Below are 20,355 nucleotides of genomic sequence, written 5' to 3'. Positions count from 1 at the left end.
AGCCTTTTTACAGGAGTTGGAATCCAGGGCCTGAATTCTGTGTCCACTCCTATATTAACCACAAACATGTGGGTGGGATGGAGTCTAGTGGCTGCCCTGAGAGCCTGGGGTGCCCAGGGACTGCCACAAATGTCAGGATCTTCACTGGATGTGGATGGGATGGCCTCACATGGGTTACTGCCTCAAGATCGTCTAATTCATCCCATGGATATTTGGGGGGTGGCTGACTAGGCATTGCTACGTTGTCTGCTATCATGTCATTTTCACTGTCAGAGCTCTCTCTCCCTAAGTCATTGACTGTTGCCTGTGAGGTGGTGGACTATAGTGACAGGCTCTTATCACACACAGATTCATTATGTTTGGTAATCTGTGTTGTTTTCTGAGAGGGGGGTATTTTTCCCATGTTTGAGTGTTTAAGAGTGGCATGCCATGCCATGTCAACTCTAGCCAAAGGAAAGATACCCACAGCACTGCTGCCATAGGAAAACAAATTCCTAGCACCTCAGCGGCTGATGGCATTATGCAGGGGGTTCCCTATGTTAGACGAACAGACAGTGGTGTATCAGATCCCAAGTATGTCCTGTGCTTAGTGGTGGACTTCCTTGATTTATTAGGTCAAGGCTGTATGCCCACACAGTGTCTCCAGAGTGTTACCTCTCTCCAGTGAGGGTGATCAGTCCCTTATGTGAATTCACTGGGCAAACCAAAAGTAAAGGGGGGAGCTGAGAATTGGAGTTATGCTTCTGGGTGAAGTGTGCCTAACCTAGAGTCACGTAGACCGAGGACAAGGACAAGGAAAGGGGCATAGGAGGGAGTTCTGTGCTCACCCTCCCAGAACCGAACAGCACACAAAACACTGAGGGGCCTATTTGCTGAAATCAAGGGGGGACCTCACTGAGTCCAAATGTTGTCTCTCTCAGTCACATTGGGTGCCAGATGTTGAGGTTGATTCTTTCTTAGAGGGGGAGTATGGTGGGGGCAAGAGGTATGGAGTCACCACACAGACCCCGGGGGCTTAAATAGCAGCTTAAATAGCTGAGGCAGCCAATCTAGTCAAGGAGTTATTTATGCCCTAACAAATCACAGCCCATTGCCAGGCAGGCTCTGTTGTCAGGTGGGTTCCAAAGCCATTTCTGAGTAACTGACACTCAATTGCCACTGGCCATCTTGGCATGGCCTTCTCCTTCCACCACACAAACTGTCTTCCATAGTGGCTTTGCCAGTTTACATTACTGCCAAAAGTGGATTAGAGTAACTTTTCCCCCACATCCTCACCACCATTTTCTGTGTTGAATTATGTATGAAAGCCATTCTTACTGGGTTGAGGTGCAACCTTTTTGTGGTTTTGATTTTAATTTCATGACAGCTAGTGATCCTGAACATTTTTTCATGTGCCTCTTGGCTATTTGAATTTCCTCTTTTAAGAAATGTCTGGTTAAGCTCTTTGCTAATCTCTTTTTTTTTGACAGGCAGAGTGGACAGTGAGAGAGAGAGACAGAGAGAAAGGTCTTCCTTTAGCCGTTGGTTCACCCTCCAATGGCCGCCGCGGTAGCGCGCTGCGGCCGGCGCACCGCGCTGTTCCGATGGCAGGAGCCAGGTGCTTATCCTGGTCTCCCATGGGGTGCAGAGCCCAAACACTTGGGCCATCCTCCACTGCACTCCCTGGCCACAGCAGAGAGCTGGCCTGGAAGAGGGGCAACTGGGACAGGATCGGTGCCCCGACCGGGACTAGAACCCGGTGTGCCGGCACCGCAAGGCGGAGGATTAGCCTGTTGAGCCACGGCGCCGGCCCAATACCTGTACTTTTTTTCTTTTGTATTTTGATAAACACTGAAGAAGCTGGAGCTGTTAAATTTATCTTGGGGAAACCTCAGAACTGTTTTATTTGGTGTCGTGGAACCTCTTACTGCTTTCAATACACGATTAGTGATCAACTCTTTTGTATACTTGTTTTCAGTTTTCATTTCGACAAGCACTGTAATTATAGCTATTAGAAATAAAATCTCTTAACTATTAAAAAAAAAGAAAAATGTCTGTTCAAGTCTTTGGACCATCTCTTAAGTGGGTTGTTTGTTTTGTTGTAGTAGGGGTTCTTCATCTCTTTGTAGATTCTAGTTATTAATCCTTTATCAGTTGCATAATTTGCAAATAATTTATCCCAATCTGTTGGTTACCTCTTCACTTTCCTGTTTCTTATGCATTACAGAAACTTGTCAATTTGATGTAATACCAGTTGTTAACTTTGGCTTTGGCTTCCTGTGCCTCTGGGCTCTTTTCAAAGAAGTCTTTTCCTGTGCCAATATCTTGCAGGGTTTCTCTAATGTTCTCTAAAAATTTGATGATGTCAAGTCGTAGATTTAGATCTTCAATCCATGTTCAGTGGATTTTTGTGTAAGGTGTAAGGTAGGAGTCTTGGTTCATATTTCTGCATGTTGAAATCCACATGGCTAAAGTAATAGATAAAATAATCCTATGGAATAAAAACAAAGCTGGAGGCATCACAATACTGAATTTTAAGAGATAATACAGGGCAGTTATAATCAAAACAAGCTGGTACTCATAAAAACAAATAGAACAGAATATAAAAACATAAAAACTCATAAAAACAATGGAACAGAATATAAACAACAAATGTCAGTCCAAACATCTACAACCAACATATATTTGATCAAGGAGCTAAAACCAATTCCTGGAGCAAGGACAGTCTATTCAACAAATGGTGTTGATAAAACTGTATTTCCAAATGCAGAAGTGTGAAACAAGTCCTGTACCTTACAACTTACACAAAAATCCACTCAACATGGGATAAAGATCTAAATTTATTGCCTGACACCATCAAATTATTAACAAACATCAGAGAAACCCTGGAAGATATTGGCACAAGCAAAAACTTCTTGGAAAAGACCCCAGAGGCCCAGGCAGCCAAAGCCAAAATTAACAACTGGGATTACATCAAATTCAGAAGTTTCTGTACTGCAAAGAAAACAGTCAGGAAAGTGAAGAGGCAACCAGCAGGATGAGAGAAGTTATTTGCAAATTATGCAACTAGTAAAGGATTAATATCCAGAATCTACAAAGAGATTAAGAAACTCCACAAAACAAAACAAACAGCCCACTTAAGACATGGTCCAAGGACTTGAACAGACAATTTTCAAAAGAGGAAATCCAAACAGCCAATAGACAGATGAAAAAATGTTCAAGATCATTAGTCATCAGGGAAATGCAAATCAACACCACAATGAGGTTTCATCTCACCCAATTCTAATGATTTCATACAGAAATCAATGAACAACAGATGCTGGCGAGGATGTAGGGAAAAGGCATGCTAATCCACTCTTGGTGGGAATGCAAACTGGTAAAGCCACTATGAAAGACAGTTGGAGATATATCAGAAATCTGAATATAGCCTTAGCAAGTAACCCAGCCATCCCACTCCTCAGTATTTACCAAAGGGAAATTAAATAAGAGCTATCTGCACCTCCATGTTTATTGCAGCTCAATTCACAATAGCTAAGATATGGAATCAACCCAAATGCCCATCAATGGAAGACTGGATAAAGAAATTAAGGGAAATGTACCCTAAAGAAAACTACACAGTGGTAAAAAAAATGAAATCCGATCATTTGCAATAAAATTAAGAATCTGGAAACCATCATGTGGAGTAAAATAAGCCAGTCCCAAAGGGACAAATGTAATATGTCCTCCCTATTCTGTAACAATTAACTGAGCACCTAGAGGGAAACCTGTAGAAGTGAAACTAACACTATAGGAAGCAATGACTTGATCACCCCTTGTCCTGACTGTCAATGAACAGCTTAATATTTTATTCTTTTTAGTACTTTTTTCTATTTAATACCAATGGTTTAAAATTTTACTTAACACAGAACTATTCTTAGATGTTTAAATCCAATTTAAAATTGATCCAAGTAAAACTAAGAGTGGGAATAAGTGAGGGAGAAAATATACAGTTTGGCACAGGTTCCTTCGGATTTACCCCTAAGGGTAAACTTTAATTTTGCCATGAGACTCCAAATCGCATAAGTTGGGATCCCATAAGTTGCCATCTGACTAGTCAAAATGATCAGTTTCAGTTCATGACTAATCATAAGGATAGGAATAAGTGTCAAAGGGACCATATAAATAAGGCCAAGTGTCTTCTAATAATAATAGATATAATTAAAAAGGAGAGAATCATCCAATATGTGGAAGCAGGTCACACAGCAGACTAATAGGTTGACAAATGCCCTGAACAACACTTTGGCCTCAGAATCAGGCCTTATGGCTTTCAGATCTGGCTAAAAAGCCCATGAGAACATTTCAGGCATGGAAAACTCATACACTGTTGTAAAAATGACCTACATGAAACATCTCTGTGAATGATATTCCAGTAGAAAGAAGGGGCCATCAAAGGAGATTCCTTTCTCAGAAGGGAGGAGAGAATTTCCACTTTGATTATGGCCTTGTCTAAATAAGATCAGAGTTGGCAAAATCAAGAGGCTTTCATAGCCTTGGCAGCTCATGACAAGAGCCTCAGGTGATTACTGATGTCATAAATAAGACTGACAGTTGTTAAATTAACAATAGGAGTCACTGTGCACTTACTCCCCATGTAGGATCTTTGTCCTTCATGTGTTGTATTATGGGAATTAATGGTAAAAATAGTCTTCAAGCAGTACTTTGTACTTTGTTTTTTGTGTGGTTACAAACTTTTTAAATCTTTACTTAGTATAGACTTGGTATTCTATATATAAAGATAATTTAAAAATAAATCTTAATTAAGAATGGGATGGGAGAGCGAGTAGGAGATGGGGTGGTTTGCAGCAGGGAGGGTGGTTATGGCGGAAAAACCATTTTAATCTAAAAGTTATACTTTTGAAATTCATATTTTATTAATAAATTGTTATATTATTACATTATATAAGATTATATATTATCATAAAATTACTAATTATTAATAAATATTAAATAATAAATAATTAATAATAAAATTATTAATTTATAAAATTACTAAAAAGAAACCTCAAATTCTGTCTGTATTTATACAAGGCCATAAGCAAAGTGGAAGTTCTCTCTTCTCTTCAGAGAAAAGTACATACTTTGATGGCCCCTTCTGTCTTTTGGGGTCTCACTCACAGAGATCTTTCATGTAGAACATTTTTACCACAATGTCCTGGCTTTGCATGTATGAAATGCTCTCATGTTCTTTTCTTTCAGGCCAGAATGCTTTAAGGGCTGATTCTGAGGTCATAATTACATTTAAATAGATTGTAATTTTATGAATCTGTTGTGTGGACTGCTTGCATGTTGGAACATTCTCTCCATTTTAATTCTATCTATTATTATTACCAGAACTTGATCCTATTTAGATGAGCACTTTAACACTTAATTCTATCTATATGTTCACTTTAACAATTAATGCTGGATGTAACACTTAACATGGTATTTTTACTACCAAGCTTAATGGGATTTGCAGTTCCAAGACAAGTTTTAAAACTGTTTCCTTAGAATTTATTCCTTAGGAATGTATGCAAAACTCTACAGTTTTACAGTTGTAAACTCCCTACTCCGTCCCTTATTCCCACTGTCTTTTTTATAGACATCCACCCTCAATTGATTTTATACCTGTATGATTAAGTCTATGTTTAAAAAAAGAGTTCAACAAGTGTTGTCAAAAAAAAAAAAAACCCTTCCTCAACAGTCAAGACAAGCGCTGTTCAAATCATCCCTTTTTGAAATGTCAATTTCACTTCTACAGATTTACTTTTAGGTGCTGTACAGATTCTCACAGATCAGTGAAAACATATGATATTTATACTTTTGGGACTGGCTTATTTCTCTAAGTATGATGTTTCCAGTTTCATCCATTTTGTTGCAAATGACTGGATATCATTTTTTTAAAGCTGTGTAGTATTCTATGGTGTACATAACCCAGAATTTCTTTGGGTTTAGGAATCTAGATAATGCTGGCTTCATAGAAAAAATTTGGGAGGATTCCCTTCTTTTCAATTGTTTTGAATAACTTGAGACGAATTGGAGGTAGTTCTTTAAGTGTGTAATATAATTAAGCAGTGAATCCATCTGGTCCTGGGCTTTTCTTTGTTGGGAGGGCCTTTATTATTGATTCAATTTTGACTTGGTTATAGGTCTGTCTAGGTTTTTCATGTCTTCATGGTTCAATTTAGGTAAGTTGTATGTGTCCAGGAATCTATCCATTTCTGATAGATTTCCCAGTTTGTTGGTAAACAACTCTTTGTAGTAATTTCTGATGACTTTTTAACTGTGGTGTCTGTTACATTTCCTTTTTCATTTCTAATTTTATTGATTTGGGTTTCTTTATCCTTTTTGTCTAGTTGGGCTAATGGTGTGTCAATTGTGTTTGTTTTTTCACAAAGCCAGTTCTTCCTTTTGCTGATTTTTATATTTTTTGGTTTCAATTTTGCTGATTTCTTCTCTATATTGGTTTGGTTTGCTGTTGTTTTTCTAGAACCTTGAGATACATGTATAGCTCATTTATATGATGCCTTTCCAATTTCCCTGAACTGCAATCACTAATGGAATACCTAGAAGGTCATCCATAGGAATGAAATCAATGTTTTGAGATTTGGTGATTGCTTACAGACCTCATCTCTACTGTTAAGGAACCGTGGTTCTTTTCATAGTATTTTTTGAACTCTTTACTTAGCATAGGGCTAATCTTATGAGTGTGAAGTATTCTGAAAATAGATCTTTCTAAAAATTAAGAGTATGAATAGGAGGAAGAGGAGTAGGAACATGGGGGAGAGGGAGTGTTATGGTGGGAAGTATCAGTATGTTCTTAAATCTGTTTATGTGAAATAAAGAAAATTTACATACCTTAAATAAAAATTTTAAAAATTGAAATAATCTTAAAAGAAAAAGCTTCAAATTATGTTTTCTTTTACTTGTTTATTTAATAAACTTGAATTCTACAGCATGTCCATAATCACTTTTCTTTTGGACAGGCAGAGTGGACAGTGAGAGAGAGAGAAACAGAGAGAAAGGTCTTCCTTTGCCGTTGGTTCACCCTCCAATGGCCGCCGCGGTAGCATGCTGTGGCCGGCGCACCACGCTGATCCAATGGCAGGAGCCAGGTGTTTCTCCTGGTCTCCCATGGGGTGCAGGGCCCAAGGACTTGGGCCATCCTCCACTGCATTCCCTGGCCACAGCAGAGAGCTGGCCTGGAAGAGGGGCAACTGGGACAGGATCGGTGCCCTGACCAGGACTAGAGCCTACTGTGCCGGCGCCGCCAGGCGGAGGATTAGCCTAGTGAGCCGCGGCGCTGGCCCATAATCACTTATTATTCCAGGAGCTTTTTGTTTCATTCTTTGAAGTTTTCTAAATAGAAATTTGTGTTTTCTGTGAACATACTCTTATCTCTGTGCAGCAACTCCAGCAGTGATCACAGTGCTCTCTTGTGGTTCATGGTTTTCTGATGTTATTAGATAGTTTAAGATATCTTGGTCAAGACCTTGGATGAGGATGGATGAGTGTAATACCTTCATTAGGAGGCTGGAGGTACTCCTTATGTTGTTATTCCAGATTGCAAGTCATGTCAAAAATAAATGAGAAGAAACTCAGGACAGGAAACCCAAGGATAAGCCTGGTATGATGATGAGAGTGCACTGAGCAGTTATGGGCAATGGGAGCTGTTATGGGGCAATGGGAGCTGTGAGATATAGGGACACAGTAGGGCCAAGATAAGTTATGTGTGCTGTTAATGGGCTCTCTCCTGGACCTTTGCATGCACTCATCCAAGTTTGTTTCTCTTGACAATCAGGCTAGTGTCACATTTACCTGCTTTAGAAAATATCTAAGTATGCCAACTACCATGATTTTAGACCTCTCAGACATGGTTTCTCATGCCTTAATTGGCATCATCTTTTTCTTTTGGGGCTGTTAACCCCACTGGTGTGCCGGTGCTGCAAGGCAGAGGATTAGCCTAGTGAGCCGCAGCGCCAGCCGACCCAGCTTCTTTAAGGAAGCTTTTAACTTATGCTTGGGGAGGACATACAGACCAAATCCAGACCTTTTCAGGGCTCTAAAAATAAAAAAAAATTAAAATAGGGCAACAGACAACCTGAGTCACAGTTAAACAGAACTGTAGGTTTAGGAGATCAAAATTGATTAGGATGGTAACTATGATAGCACAATGGTTTCTATGTTGTCACAATTTACATTGCCATCAAAAGTGTTTTGTGATATCATGATGATATGTTTATGTTTTTGCTAATCATACATCACACTTTATGGCATATACTTGATTATGAAATCACAATGGATTTTATGACATCACACTTATGACATAGCAATTGTTTATCACATCCAAACAGTGGTTTATGACATCACAATTATTACAAAACAATAGCAGATTTATGACATCATGATCGTAGTTTTAAGAATAAGATATTGGTTTGTGATATCATAATCAACTATTTTTTTTAGCATTTCATCTGGTAAGGACATCATAATGATGGATTTATATATCACAATAGATTTGGACATCACAATGTTTTTAGGACCTTAGAGTTGATTGCCTATCTCTTTGGTGATTTAAAACATCACAATTGCATATGAAAACACTGTTGGTTTATGATATCACCATTGATTTTGACATAAAACTTCTTTATTACAGCATGATGGCTTATAGCATCATAATTGATTATGCCATCAAAAAGGCCATTTTATTATGTCACAGTGGTTTTATCTCTTCAAAATCGATTATGATTTCATACTATTGGCTTATGATGTAGCAATAGTGGTTTATCATATCCAAATTCATTATAAATCAGAAACATTATTATGAAATTATGATTATGAAATAATAGTGATTGCTTTATTACACCACAATATTTTTATGATGTCACATTTGATTTTGACAGCCCAATCATTTTAAAATTTTGACAGTGTTAGATGTATGGTTATAAAATTGTACAGGACAGCAGAATGTTTTTTATGACATCACAATTGAATTTTATATCCTACTGAAGTTTATAACATCACAATTGATTATGAAAAGGCTGGTTGATTCACAGAACTGCCATGGTGGACTTATGGTGTAATGATATTGGTTTATGGTATCACAATTTATTTTGACATGACAATCATGACTTATGGCATTACAATTGCATTCATTACATCACAAAAATTGGAATTTAACCTCCCAATGGTAGGGTTATTGTATGACAATATTGGTTTATGACCTCACATTGATTTCCTGACATCATAACTGATTTCTCACACAATTGTTTTATGACATTAGAATTTTGGATTTGTGACTTCACAATTGTTGCTCATATATCCCAATTCTTTTATGGCATCAGAACAGATTATGGCACCCCAATGATTTTTTTAGAATATCATAATTGTTTATTACATAATACTGGTGGCTTATGACATCAAAAAGATGACATTGTGATGGTATTATGACATCACACTAAATGTCAACATCATATTGTATTTATGAAATCACAATGGCAATTTTATGACTTCAAAGGTTTACTATAGTACAATGTATTTATGACATCATAGTTATGGCAGTAAAGTATTAGTTTATAAAATCACCTTATATTTTGATATCATCATTGTTTATGACATGATATTGTGTTTTATGACTTTACAATTCCTATATCACAATGGTAGTTCTTTTTTTTAATTTTATCAAATTCTTTTTAATTTCATGGGCCATATGATACATATTGTATAGAAGCACACAATATTTTTGCGGTACAATTTCGAAGTGTATACAAATTGGAATACAGAGAGGTTAAACACAAGTGTATGTACTGACAGCATTTCTCTTTAGATAAACTGCATATAAAACTTACAATGCAAATATTAGCCAATCTGAAAACTTTACTCTCATAACATAAAAATGATACTTTGAGATGCAAATTTTTTTACTAAACAAACTATATAAACATTTAAAATAATCATTAAAACTCAATATTAGAATTTATAAAGATCAGCTATAAAAATATATTGGCAGTCACTTTTCTTATAAAGGTACCATTTACTACATTACAAAATAGTCTCTAACATAAAATTACCTTAATAATCGTACTATTTTAAGATCTGATAAACTTTGCACTGACTATAAAATCCTCTTGGAAAAACTTTGGTATGGATCTTCAGGTTTTTTTAAAAATAATATTTTAAGGGCCTGTAAACATTCCATTCTATTAAAGCACAACAGAATAAGTAATGGATATTCAACTGCATACAGAATATAGAATAAAAAAAATTTATTACATATTTGTAGAAAATCACCATTACCAGAGTAAGCAAGGACCAATTTAAAAATATCAAACTATTAAACAGTTTTCTTATAAAATCACCACACTCCATTCATGTACCTCAGATACCTTTAGGACAAGACCTTAAAATGGTTAACCCAGTTTCAAAAACCCTCTCAAGTCCAACAAATAAACTTAAACAAAACAAAGCAAAACAACAAAAAAAAAAACTCACTTAAAAGACCTGACAATGGAACAAGCATATATAATCATAAAACATAATATATCTTTTAGTAATGTAGTAAGGTTTTCTTTTACAATTGTAGTTTAGAATTTATTGGCAAAAATAACACATACACACACACACACAACTGAAAAAAAGGTAAATTTCAGGAAACAGTAAGAAATGTAAACCTATAGGGTAAATTGAATTATTTTTAAAAATTCAATTTACCAAATTTCATCTTTTTTTGTATTTCTGGATTGACATCATTGTTATTTAGAAAATGCTCACTTCTTGGCTTTTTGAGTTTAATTTTTACACAGCTTCCAGTTGTGCCCAGAGCTTCCTTGAGGTTGTTTTCCACTTAATCCTGTCGACACATCTCTTGCATAAGATATCTTTGTTACAAAAGCCTAAATAAAAAGCTTCACTTTTGACCTTTTAATTTATAAAATTCCGCTAAAAAGAAATCCATCTAATTTTTAGGCAAGTCCACAAACATATTTTCTTTCTTCCTTAAGAATCAAACACTTTTATGGGAATAAAGATCTTTTAAAGTCTTTAGCTCTTCTGTCAGAGTTTTATTCTGATTCTCCAGGACTGCGACTCGGTTCTCCAGGCATTTCACATATTCCTTCTTCTTCCTGCGACATTCTCGAGCAGCCTCTCTGTTTTTCATCAGCCGTATTTCTCTCTTCAACTGAGGGTCATCTGTCTTAGTTGTCTGAGGCATCAGCGTCACAGGAGATGTCATCACCACAGCCTGTGGCAGTGAAGTCGCCAAGGGCGTGGCCTGGATCTGGTAGGTCTGCATGTCTCCCAAGACCGTCTGTACAACCACCTGGTTGCTGGGCACAAGTATTTGCTGTCCATCCGAGGTCTGCGCGTACTGCAGAATTGTACCTTGCTGAGCGCTGCCTGAATTGGTCATGGGCAACGTATGCAGTCCCTGTACTCCATCTGCGCCTGGACTGGCCAACTGTATGGCTCCATTTGGGGTAATGGCAATGCACAGCCACTGCTAGTCTGATAGAAGTTGGAACAGACATAGAAGTAACAGCAGAAGGGGGCGGAGCCAAGATGGCGGATAGTGAGGACGTGCGCAATTAGACTGCGAAAATAAAGTTTCATAAAAGTGGAATTACTGTAGCCTTAGGAAAAGACTCAAGAAAAAAACTGCAGAGGAAACACTTCCGGATCTAGTGGATGTGACACAGAGGATCTACAGAGAGCCCACTGCGTGGAAACCCAACCGCGGGAACCGAGCCGCAGAGTCTCGCCAGCGCGGGAACCAGAGGTAAGACAAAACCCTCAGAAACTCTCCTCCTCCCGCCTCCGCCTGCAGCTCTGCCACGGCGGCGGTGGTGGCGGCGGTGGCAGTGGTGGCAGCGTCCCGAGCGCCTCTCTCCGCGGTCCCAGTCCCGGCGAGCACGTGCAGGCACTACAGTGGCGGTGGCAGTGGTGGCGTCCGGAGTGCCTCTCTCCAAGTTCCCAGTCCCAGGGAGCGTGCGCAGGCACTACAGCGGCAGCGGCGGCGGCGATCGTGTGGCCCAGCTGGCCCTAGGCAACAGCGCCTAGAGAGGAAGATCACGGGAGAAGCGCCAGGTAGAGCCTTGGATCGCCAGCTGAGACAAGGCCTCAGGAAAAGATTCAAGAAAAAAACTGCAGAAGAAATGCTTCCAGATCTAGTGGATGTGACACAGAGGACCTAGAAGGAGCCCACCGCGTGGAAAACCAACTGCAGGAGACAAGCCGCAAAATCTACCCAGCGCGGGAACCAATGGGAGCCATTCGGAATTACTTCCCAACTGAGTCAAAAAAAAAAAAAAGAGAGAGAGAGAGATAGAGAGATAGATAGAGAGAGAGAGATCCAGCAAGGAGCAAGGAGAGTCACATTTTGCAAAGCCTCAAAACTGAAGAATCAAGCAGAGCTCTCTGGCCACACCCACCACAGCCTCTAAAGATCCATCAAAGCAGACAGCCCACCTAGAGGCATAGTATAACGAAAAAAAAACACCACAGCAAAAAAAAAACAAAAAAACACATAAATTATCTCCAACAAGCCAAACAACAAACGTAGAAGCAGAGTTAACAAGAGCAAGGAAGACACTACGATGCCCCCAAATGAACAAGACCCCCCAGTACAAGATTATGAAGATGAAGAGATAGAGGAAATGCAAGAAGCAGATCTCAAAAAATTGATAAGAACATTAAGAAGTTCTCAAAAACAAATTCTTGAACTACAGAAATCCTTAATGGACAAGATAGAATATCTCTCTCGTGAAAATGAAATATTAAGGAGGAATCAAAATGAAATGAAACAACTAGTAGAACATGAAACTGTGATAGTGACAAGAAACCATAATGAAATGAAGAACTCAATAGATCAAATGACAAACACATTAGAAAGCCTCAAAAACAGAATGGGAGAAGCAGAAGAGAGAATATCGGAATTAGAAGACAGAGAATAGGAAAGGAAATAATCAAATCAAAGAAAAGAAGAAGAAATCAGAAATCTAAAAAATACTGTCAGGAATCTACAGGATACTCTTAAAAAACCCAACATTCGGGTTCTAGGAGTACCTCAAGGCATGGAGAGAGAGAGAAAGGATTAGAAGGCCTTTTTAGTGAGATACTAGCAGAAAATTTCCCAGGTTTGGAGAAAGACAGAGATATCCTAATACAGGAAGCTCATAGAACCCCTAATAAACATGACCAAAAGAGATCCTCACCACCACACGTCGTAATCAAACTCACCACAGTGAAACACAAAGAAAAGATCCTAAAATGTGCAAGAGAGAAACGCCAGATTATTCTCAGAGGATCTCCAATTAGACTCACAGCTGACTTCTCTTCAGAAACCCTACAAGCTAGGAGAGAATGGCGAGACATAGCCCAGGTGCTAAGAGAGAAAAACTGCCAGCCCAGAATATTATATCCTGCAAAGCTCTCATTTATGAATGAAGGTGAAATAAAGACCTTACACAGCAAACAGAAATTGAAAGAATTTGTCGCCACTCGTCCAGCCCTGCAAAAGATGCTTAAAGATGTGTTACATACAGAAACACAGAAATACGGTCACCAATATGAAAGAAGGTAAAGGTAGGAAACCTCACACCAAAAGATCACAGGAATCTCAAACCATATATTAGAAAGTATCTTTGGCAAATGGCAGGGCAAAGTTACTCCTTCTCAATAGTCACATTGAATGTTAATGCCTTGAATTGTCCAATTAAAAGACACCGATTGGCTGATTGGGTTAAGGAACAAAACCCATCCTTTTGCTGCTTACAAGAAACCCATCTATCCAACAATGATCCATACAGGCTGAGAGTGAAAGGCTGGAAAAAGATATAGCATGCCAACAGAAATGAAAAGAGAGCGGGTGTAGCCATCTTAATATCGGACAACATAAACTTTACCACAAAAACTGTCAGGAAAGACAAAGAGGGGCACTATATAATGATTAAGGGATCCATTAAACAGAAAGATATAATGATTATTAATGTATATGCACCTAATTACACGGCACCAGCTTATTTAAAAGACTTGTTAAGGGACTTAAAGGGAGACTTAGACCCCAATACAATAGTACTGGGGGACTTCAATACTCCACTCTCAGAGATAGACAGATCAACAGGACAGAAGATCAACAAGGAGACAGTAGATTTAAATGACACTATAGCCCAAATGGATCTAACATATATCTACAGAACATTTCATCCTACATCTAAGAACTTTACATTCTTCTCAGCAGTGCATGGAACCTTCTCTAGGATTGACCACATACTAGGCCATAAAGCAAGTCTCAGCAAATTCAAAAGAATTAGAATCATACCATGCAGCTTCTCAGACCACAAAGGAATGAAATTGGAAATTAGCAACTCAGGAATCCCTAGAGCACGTGCAAACACATGGAGATTGAACAACATGCTCCTGAATGAACAATGGGTCATAGAAGAAATGAAAAGAGAAATCAAAAATTTTCTGGAAGTAAATGAGGATAAAAGCACAACGTACCAAAACCTCTGGGGTACAGCAAAAGCAGTGTGAAGAGGAAAGTTTATATCAATAGGTGCCTACATCAAGAAATTGGAAGCACACCAAATAGATGACCTTTCAAGTCATCTCAAGGATCTAGAAAATCTGCAGCAAACCAAACCCAAACCCAGTAGAAGAAGAGAAATAATTAAAATCAGAGAAGAAATCAACATGATTGAATCCAAAAAATCACTACAAAAAATCAGCCAAACGAGGAGCTGGTTTTTTGAAAAAATAAACAAAATTGAAACCCCATTGGCCCAACTAACTAAAAAAAGAAGAGAAAAGACCCAAATCAATAGGATCAGAGATGAAATGGGAAACGTAACCACAGACGCCGAAGAAATAAAAAGAATCATCAGAAATTACTACAAGGACTTGTATGCCAGCAAACAGGGAAATCTATCAGAAATGGACAGATTCTTGGACACATACAACCTCCCTAAATTGAGCCAGGAAGACATAGAAAACCTAAACAGACCAATAATTGACACAGAAATTGAAACAGTAATAAAGGCCCTCCCAACAAAGAAAAGCCCAGGGCCAGATGGATTCACTGCTGAGTTCTACCAGACATTTAGAGAAGAACTAACTCCAATTCTTCTCAAACTATTCAGAACAATCAAAAAAGAGGGAATCCTCCCAAATTCTTTCTATGAAGCCACCATCACCTTAATTCCTAAGCCAGAAAAAGATGCAACATTCAAAGAGAATTACAGAGCAATATCCCTGATGAACATAGATGCAAAAATACTCAATAAAATTCTGGCCAACAGAATGCCACAACACATCAGAAAGATCATCCACCCAGACCAAGTGGGATTTATCCCTGGTATGCAGGGATGGTTCAACATTCACAAAACAATCAACGTAATACACTACATTAACAGACTGCAGAAGAAAAACCATATGATTCTCTCAATAGACGCAGAGAAAGCATTTGATAAAATACAACACCCTTTCATGATGAAAACTCTAAGCAAACTGGGTATGGAAGGAACATTCCTCAATACAATCAAAGCAATATATGAAAAGCCCACGGCCAACATCCTATTGAATGGGGAAAAGTTGGAAGTATTTCCACTGAAATCTGGTACCAGACAGGGATGCCCACTCTCACCACTGCTATTCAATATAGTTCTGGAAGTTTTGGCCAGAGGTATTAGGCAAGAAAAAGAAATTATAGGGATACAAATCAGGAAGAAAGAACTCAAACTATCCCTCTTTGCAGATGATATGATTCTTTATTTAGGGGACCCAAAGAACTCTACTAAGAGACTACTGCAACTCATCGAAGAGTTTGGCAAAGTAGCAGGATATAAAATCAATCCACAAAAATCAACAGCCTTTGTATACACAGGCAATGCCACGGCTGAGGAAGAACTGCTAAGATCAATCCCATTCACAATAGCTACAAAAACAATCAAATACCTTGGAATAAACTTAACCAAAGACGTTAAAGATCTCTACAATGAAAACTACAAAACCTTACAGAAAGAAATAGAAGAGGATACCAAAAAATGGAGAAATCTTCCATGCTCATGGATTGGAAGAATCAATAGCATCAAAATGTCTATTCTCCCAAAAGCAATTTATACATTCAATGCAATACCAATCAAGATACTGAAGACCTTCTTCCCAGATCTGGAAAAAATGATGCTGAAATTCATATGGAGACACAGAAGACCTCGAATAGACAAAGCAATCCTGTACAACAAAAACTAAGCCGGAGGCATCACAATACATGATTTCAGGACATACTACAGGGCAATTGTTATCAAAACAGCATGGTACTGGTACAGAAACAGATGGATAGACCTATAAGAACAGAATAGAAACACCAGAAATCAATCCAAACATCTACAGCCAACTTATATTTGACCAAAGATCCAAATCTAATCCCTGGAATAAGGACAGTCTATTCAATAAATGGTGCTGGAAAAATTGGATTCCATGTGCAGAAGCTTGAAGCAAGACCCATACCTATCACCTTACACAAAAATTCACTCAACATGGATTAAAGACTTAAATCTATGACCCAAAACCATCAAATTATTAGAGAGCATTGGAGAAACCCTGCAAGATATAGGCACAGGCAAAGACTTCCTGGAAAATACTCCAACAGCACAGGCAGTCAAAACCAAAATTAACATTTGGGATTGCATCAAATTGAGAAGTTTCTGTACTCAAAAGAAACAGTCAGGAAAGTGAAGAGGCAACCAACAGAATGGGAAAAAATATTCGCAAACTATACTACAGATAAAGGATTGATAACCAGAATCTACAAAGAAATCAAGAAAATCCACAACAACAAAACAAACAACCCACTTAAGAGATGGGCCAAGGACCTTCAATAGACATTTTTCGAAAGAGGAAATCCAAATGGCCAACAGACACATGAAAAAATGTTCAAGATCACTAGCAATCAGAGAAATGCAAATCAAAACCACAATGAGGATTCACCTCACCCCAGTGAGAATGGCTAACATTCAGAAATCTACCAACAACAGAGGCTGGAGAGGATGTGGTGAAAAAGGGACACTAACCCACTGTTGGTGGGAATGCAAACTGGTTAAGCCACTATGGAAGTCAGTCTGGAGATTCCTCAGAAACCTGAACATAACCCTACCATACAACCCAGCCATCCCACTCCTTGGAATTTACCCAAAGGAAATTAATTTGGTTAATAAAAAAGCCATCTGCACATTAATGTTTATGGCAGCTCAATTCACAATAGCTAAGACCTGGAACCAACCCAAATGCCCATCAACAGTAGACTGGATAAAGAAATTATGGGACATGTACTCCATAGAATACTATACAGCAGTAAGAAACAACGAAACCCAGTCATGTGCAACAAGATGGAGCAATCTGGCAAATATGCTGAGTGAATTAAGCCAGTCCCAAAGAGAAAAATATCATTTGTTTTCCCTGATCGGTGACAACTGAGTGCCAAAGGGGAAACCTGTTATGTGACATGGACACTATAAGCAACAATGAACTGATCAGCTCCTGTCCTGACTTTAGATGTACAATGTAATACTTTATCCTTTTTAGTATTTGTTATTGTTGTTCTAGTACTATTGGTTGAACTCAGTAATTAACACACAATTATTCTCAGGTGTTTAAATTTTAACTGAAAAGTGATCCCTGTTAAATCTAAGAGTGGAAAAGGAGAGGGAGGAGTTGAACAATTTGGAACATGCTCAATCGGACTGGCCGCAAATGGTGGAGTTAGAAATGTGCCAGGGGATTCCAACACAATCCCATCAAGATGGCATGTACCAATGCCATCGCACTAGTCCAAGTGATCAATTTCAGCTCACAATTGATAGCTCTGATAGGTCTAAGAAGCAAAGAGATCACACAAACAAGATAAGTATCTGCTAATACTACCTGATAGAATCAAAAAGGGAGAGAAAGATCCAACATGGGAAGTGGGATACACAGCAGACTCATAGAATGGCAGATGTCCTAAACAACACTCTGGCCTCAGAATCATCCCTTAAGGCATTTGGATCTGGCGGAAGAGCCCATGAGAGTATAGCAGGCATGGAAAGCCAAGATATCATGGGAAAAAAAAAGACCTAAATGAATGATCTCTGTGAGTGAGATCCCAATGGAAAGAACGGGGCCATCAAAGAAGGAGGTACCCTTCTCCGAAGGGAGGACAGAACTTCCACTTTGACTATGACCCTATCGGAATAAGATCAAAGTCAGCGAACTCTAAAGGCTTCCATAGCCCTGGCAACTCATGACTAGAGCCTAGGGAGATTACTGACGCCATGAACAGGAGTGTCAAATTGTTAAATCAGCAACAGGAGTCACTGTGTACTTACACCCCATGTGGGATCTGTCCCTAATGTGTCGTCTAAAGCGAAGTGATGCTATAACTAGTACTGAAACAGGATTTTTTACACTTTGCGTTTCTGTGTGGGCACAAACTGATGAGGTCTTTACTAATTATATACTGAATTGATCTTCTGTATATAAAGAGAATTGGAAATGAAAAAAAAAAAAAAACAACCTGGTGTTAAAATGGAAATGGCATAGAAAATTAATTAATTTGAAAAAATATTATGTAGGATCTCTGTCTTTAATGTGCTGTACATTGCTATTTAATGCTATAATTAGTAATCCAATGGTAGTTTTTTCACTTTATGTTGCTATATGGGCAAAATGTTGAAATTTTACCTAATATATACTAAACTGATCTTCTGTATATAAAGAGAATTGAAAATGAATCTTTACATGAATGGAAGGGGAAAGGGAGCGGGAAAGGGGAGGGTTGTGGGCGGGAGGGAAGTTATGGGAGGGGGGAAGCCATTGTAACCCATAAGCTATATTTTGGAAATTTATATTCATTAAATAAAAGTTTAATAAAAAAAAAAGAAGTAACAGCAGAAGCTCCAGGGTTTTCTCCGTCTCCTTTTCTGCCTCGTGTATCTTCAGAAGAGAGGGCTTTCAAAATTTTTCTGTAGGATGGGCGTAGTGCTAGGATCCCAGGGGCTTTCTTTGAGGAGCCTATGCTGTCAGATGAGTCCTGAGACTCCTCATTTTCTGATAAAGATGATACCTGTTGAGAAATATGAGCTCCCTGAACTGCTGAACCAGCTTGAGGTGCTGTTTCTGAACCGTTACTCTTGTGGGAATCTTCCATAATCAACGGTGGCTGCCCCTCCCTGCAGTCCGGGGCGGGAACGTCCACTCCCCTCCCCCTCACACACACACCCCTCCCAGATGGAGCCGAGTTCACTGACCACTTTCCCACCCCTTCCTGGCGCTCTCCCCCCCTCCTCAAGGGCCAGGCGGGGCGGGGAGACGTGGTGTTGCCAAATGGCCCTGCAGCCCTAGGCGACCGTGTCCGCGGCACTCGGGCCACTACGGGCGGCATGATCTGGACTCCAGGCCGGGGGGCGGGAGCGGGAGGAGCGCCGCGGAGGGTGGAGAATGGTAGTTCTTAAATTTGAGAACTTATTTGTGCTTATAGTATGATAAAAATGTGTTTAATATCTGTCCTCAATTTCTGGTGTGAATATATTAAGGTTTCCAACAAATTACATCTTAATACTGTGACTTTCATTTACTGAGAAGACAGAATATGCCTTTCTGTTTATGGATCAAATTGATTTTATATTCAATTATTTATTTTTGTTGAGAAATTTGATATTGATAGTATTATTCTGTATATCTAATATTAGCTCTTGGTTTCCTCCTATAAATTTTAATTTTCATGGTTATATAATCTGAATTTTTGTCACTAGTTCTTTTGTATGGACACACAATGCCAGATGATACACAAATAGCTATCTGAGTGTACATATTCCAAGGTCCACAGGATGACAGCTATTATGAAAAAAGCAAAAAATATTTATAGCAAATATGCTGCAAAGTTCAAATGACTGTTGTGCCTCAGTAAGAGGATGTTCACAAGAATTTATTAATGAATTTGGGCTTATTTCACATGTAATGATTATTATTCCAAGCAATAAGATGATTCTCTGTATTTTATGTATTGAAGAAGTTTTCTCTGCCATTGGTAATCCTAATAATTGTTACCAGGAACTTAGCAAGAACAGAGTGGAGCTACAGATAATTTGGAATGAGCACCAGTCAGTGGTAGTAACAAGAGGGAAACAATGGGCATTTCCATAATTCTAAATGTGTCATGTTCCATTTTTGAAACTTGTTTACACAATGCCATTTTATGTTTTTTTTGAAAGATTTATTTTTTATTTATTTATTTTTTACTTGAAAGTCAGAGTTACACAGAGAGAGGAGAGATGGGGCGGGGAGCTTCCATCCATTGGTTCACTTCCCAATTGTCTGGAGTGAGCGGAA

General features: G+C 38.6%; 1 protein-coding gene across 1 annotated transcript; it reads right to left on the bottom strand.

Annotated features, from left to right (window-relative positions):
• Window positions 1-10,996: 10,996 nt before the first annotated feature.
• On the bottom strand, window positions 10,997-19,185 carry LOC133754026 (cyclic AMP-dependent transcription factor ATF-1-like). The gene is made up of 3 exons (XM_062184655.1): window positions 18,901-19,185; window positions 15,858-15,886; window positions 10,997-11,494 (listed from the first exon to the last, which is right to left on the bottom strand). The coding sequence occupies exons 1-3, from the start codon at window positions 19,172-19,174 to the stop codon at window positions 10,997-10,999; spliced, it is 801 nt and encodes a 266-aa protein (XP_062040639.1). The 5' UTR covers window positions 19,175-19,185.
• Between the last annotated feature and the right edge of the window lie 1,170 nt (window positions 19,186-20,355).

This window comes from Lepus europaeus, chromosome Y (assembly GCF_033115175.1).
Source record: "Lepus europaeus isolate LE1 chromosome Y, mLepTim1.pri, whole genome shotgun sequence".
Classification (NCBI taxonomy): domain Eukaryota; kingdom Metazoa; phylum Chordata; class Mammalia; order Lagomorpha; family Leporidae; genus Lepus; species Lepus europaeus.
The sequence above is the reverse complement of the archived record's forward strand: the minus strand, read 5'-3'. Positions and strand labels throughout refer to the sequence as shown.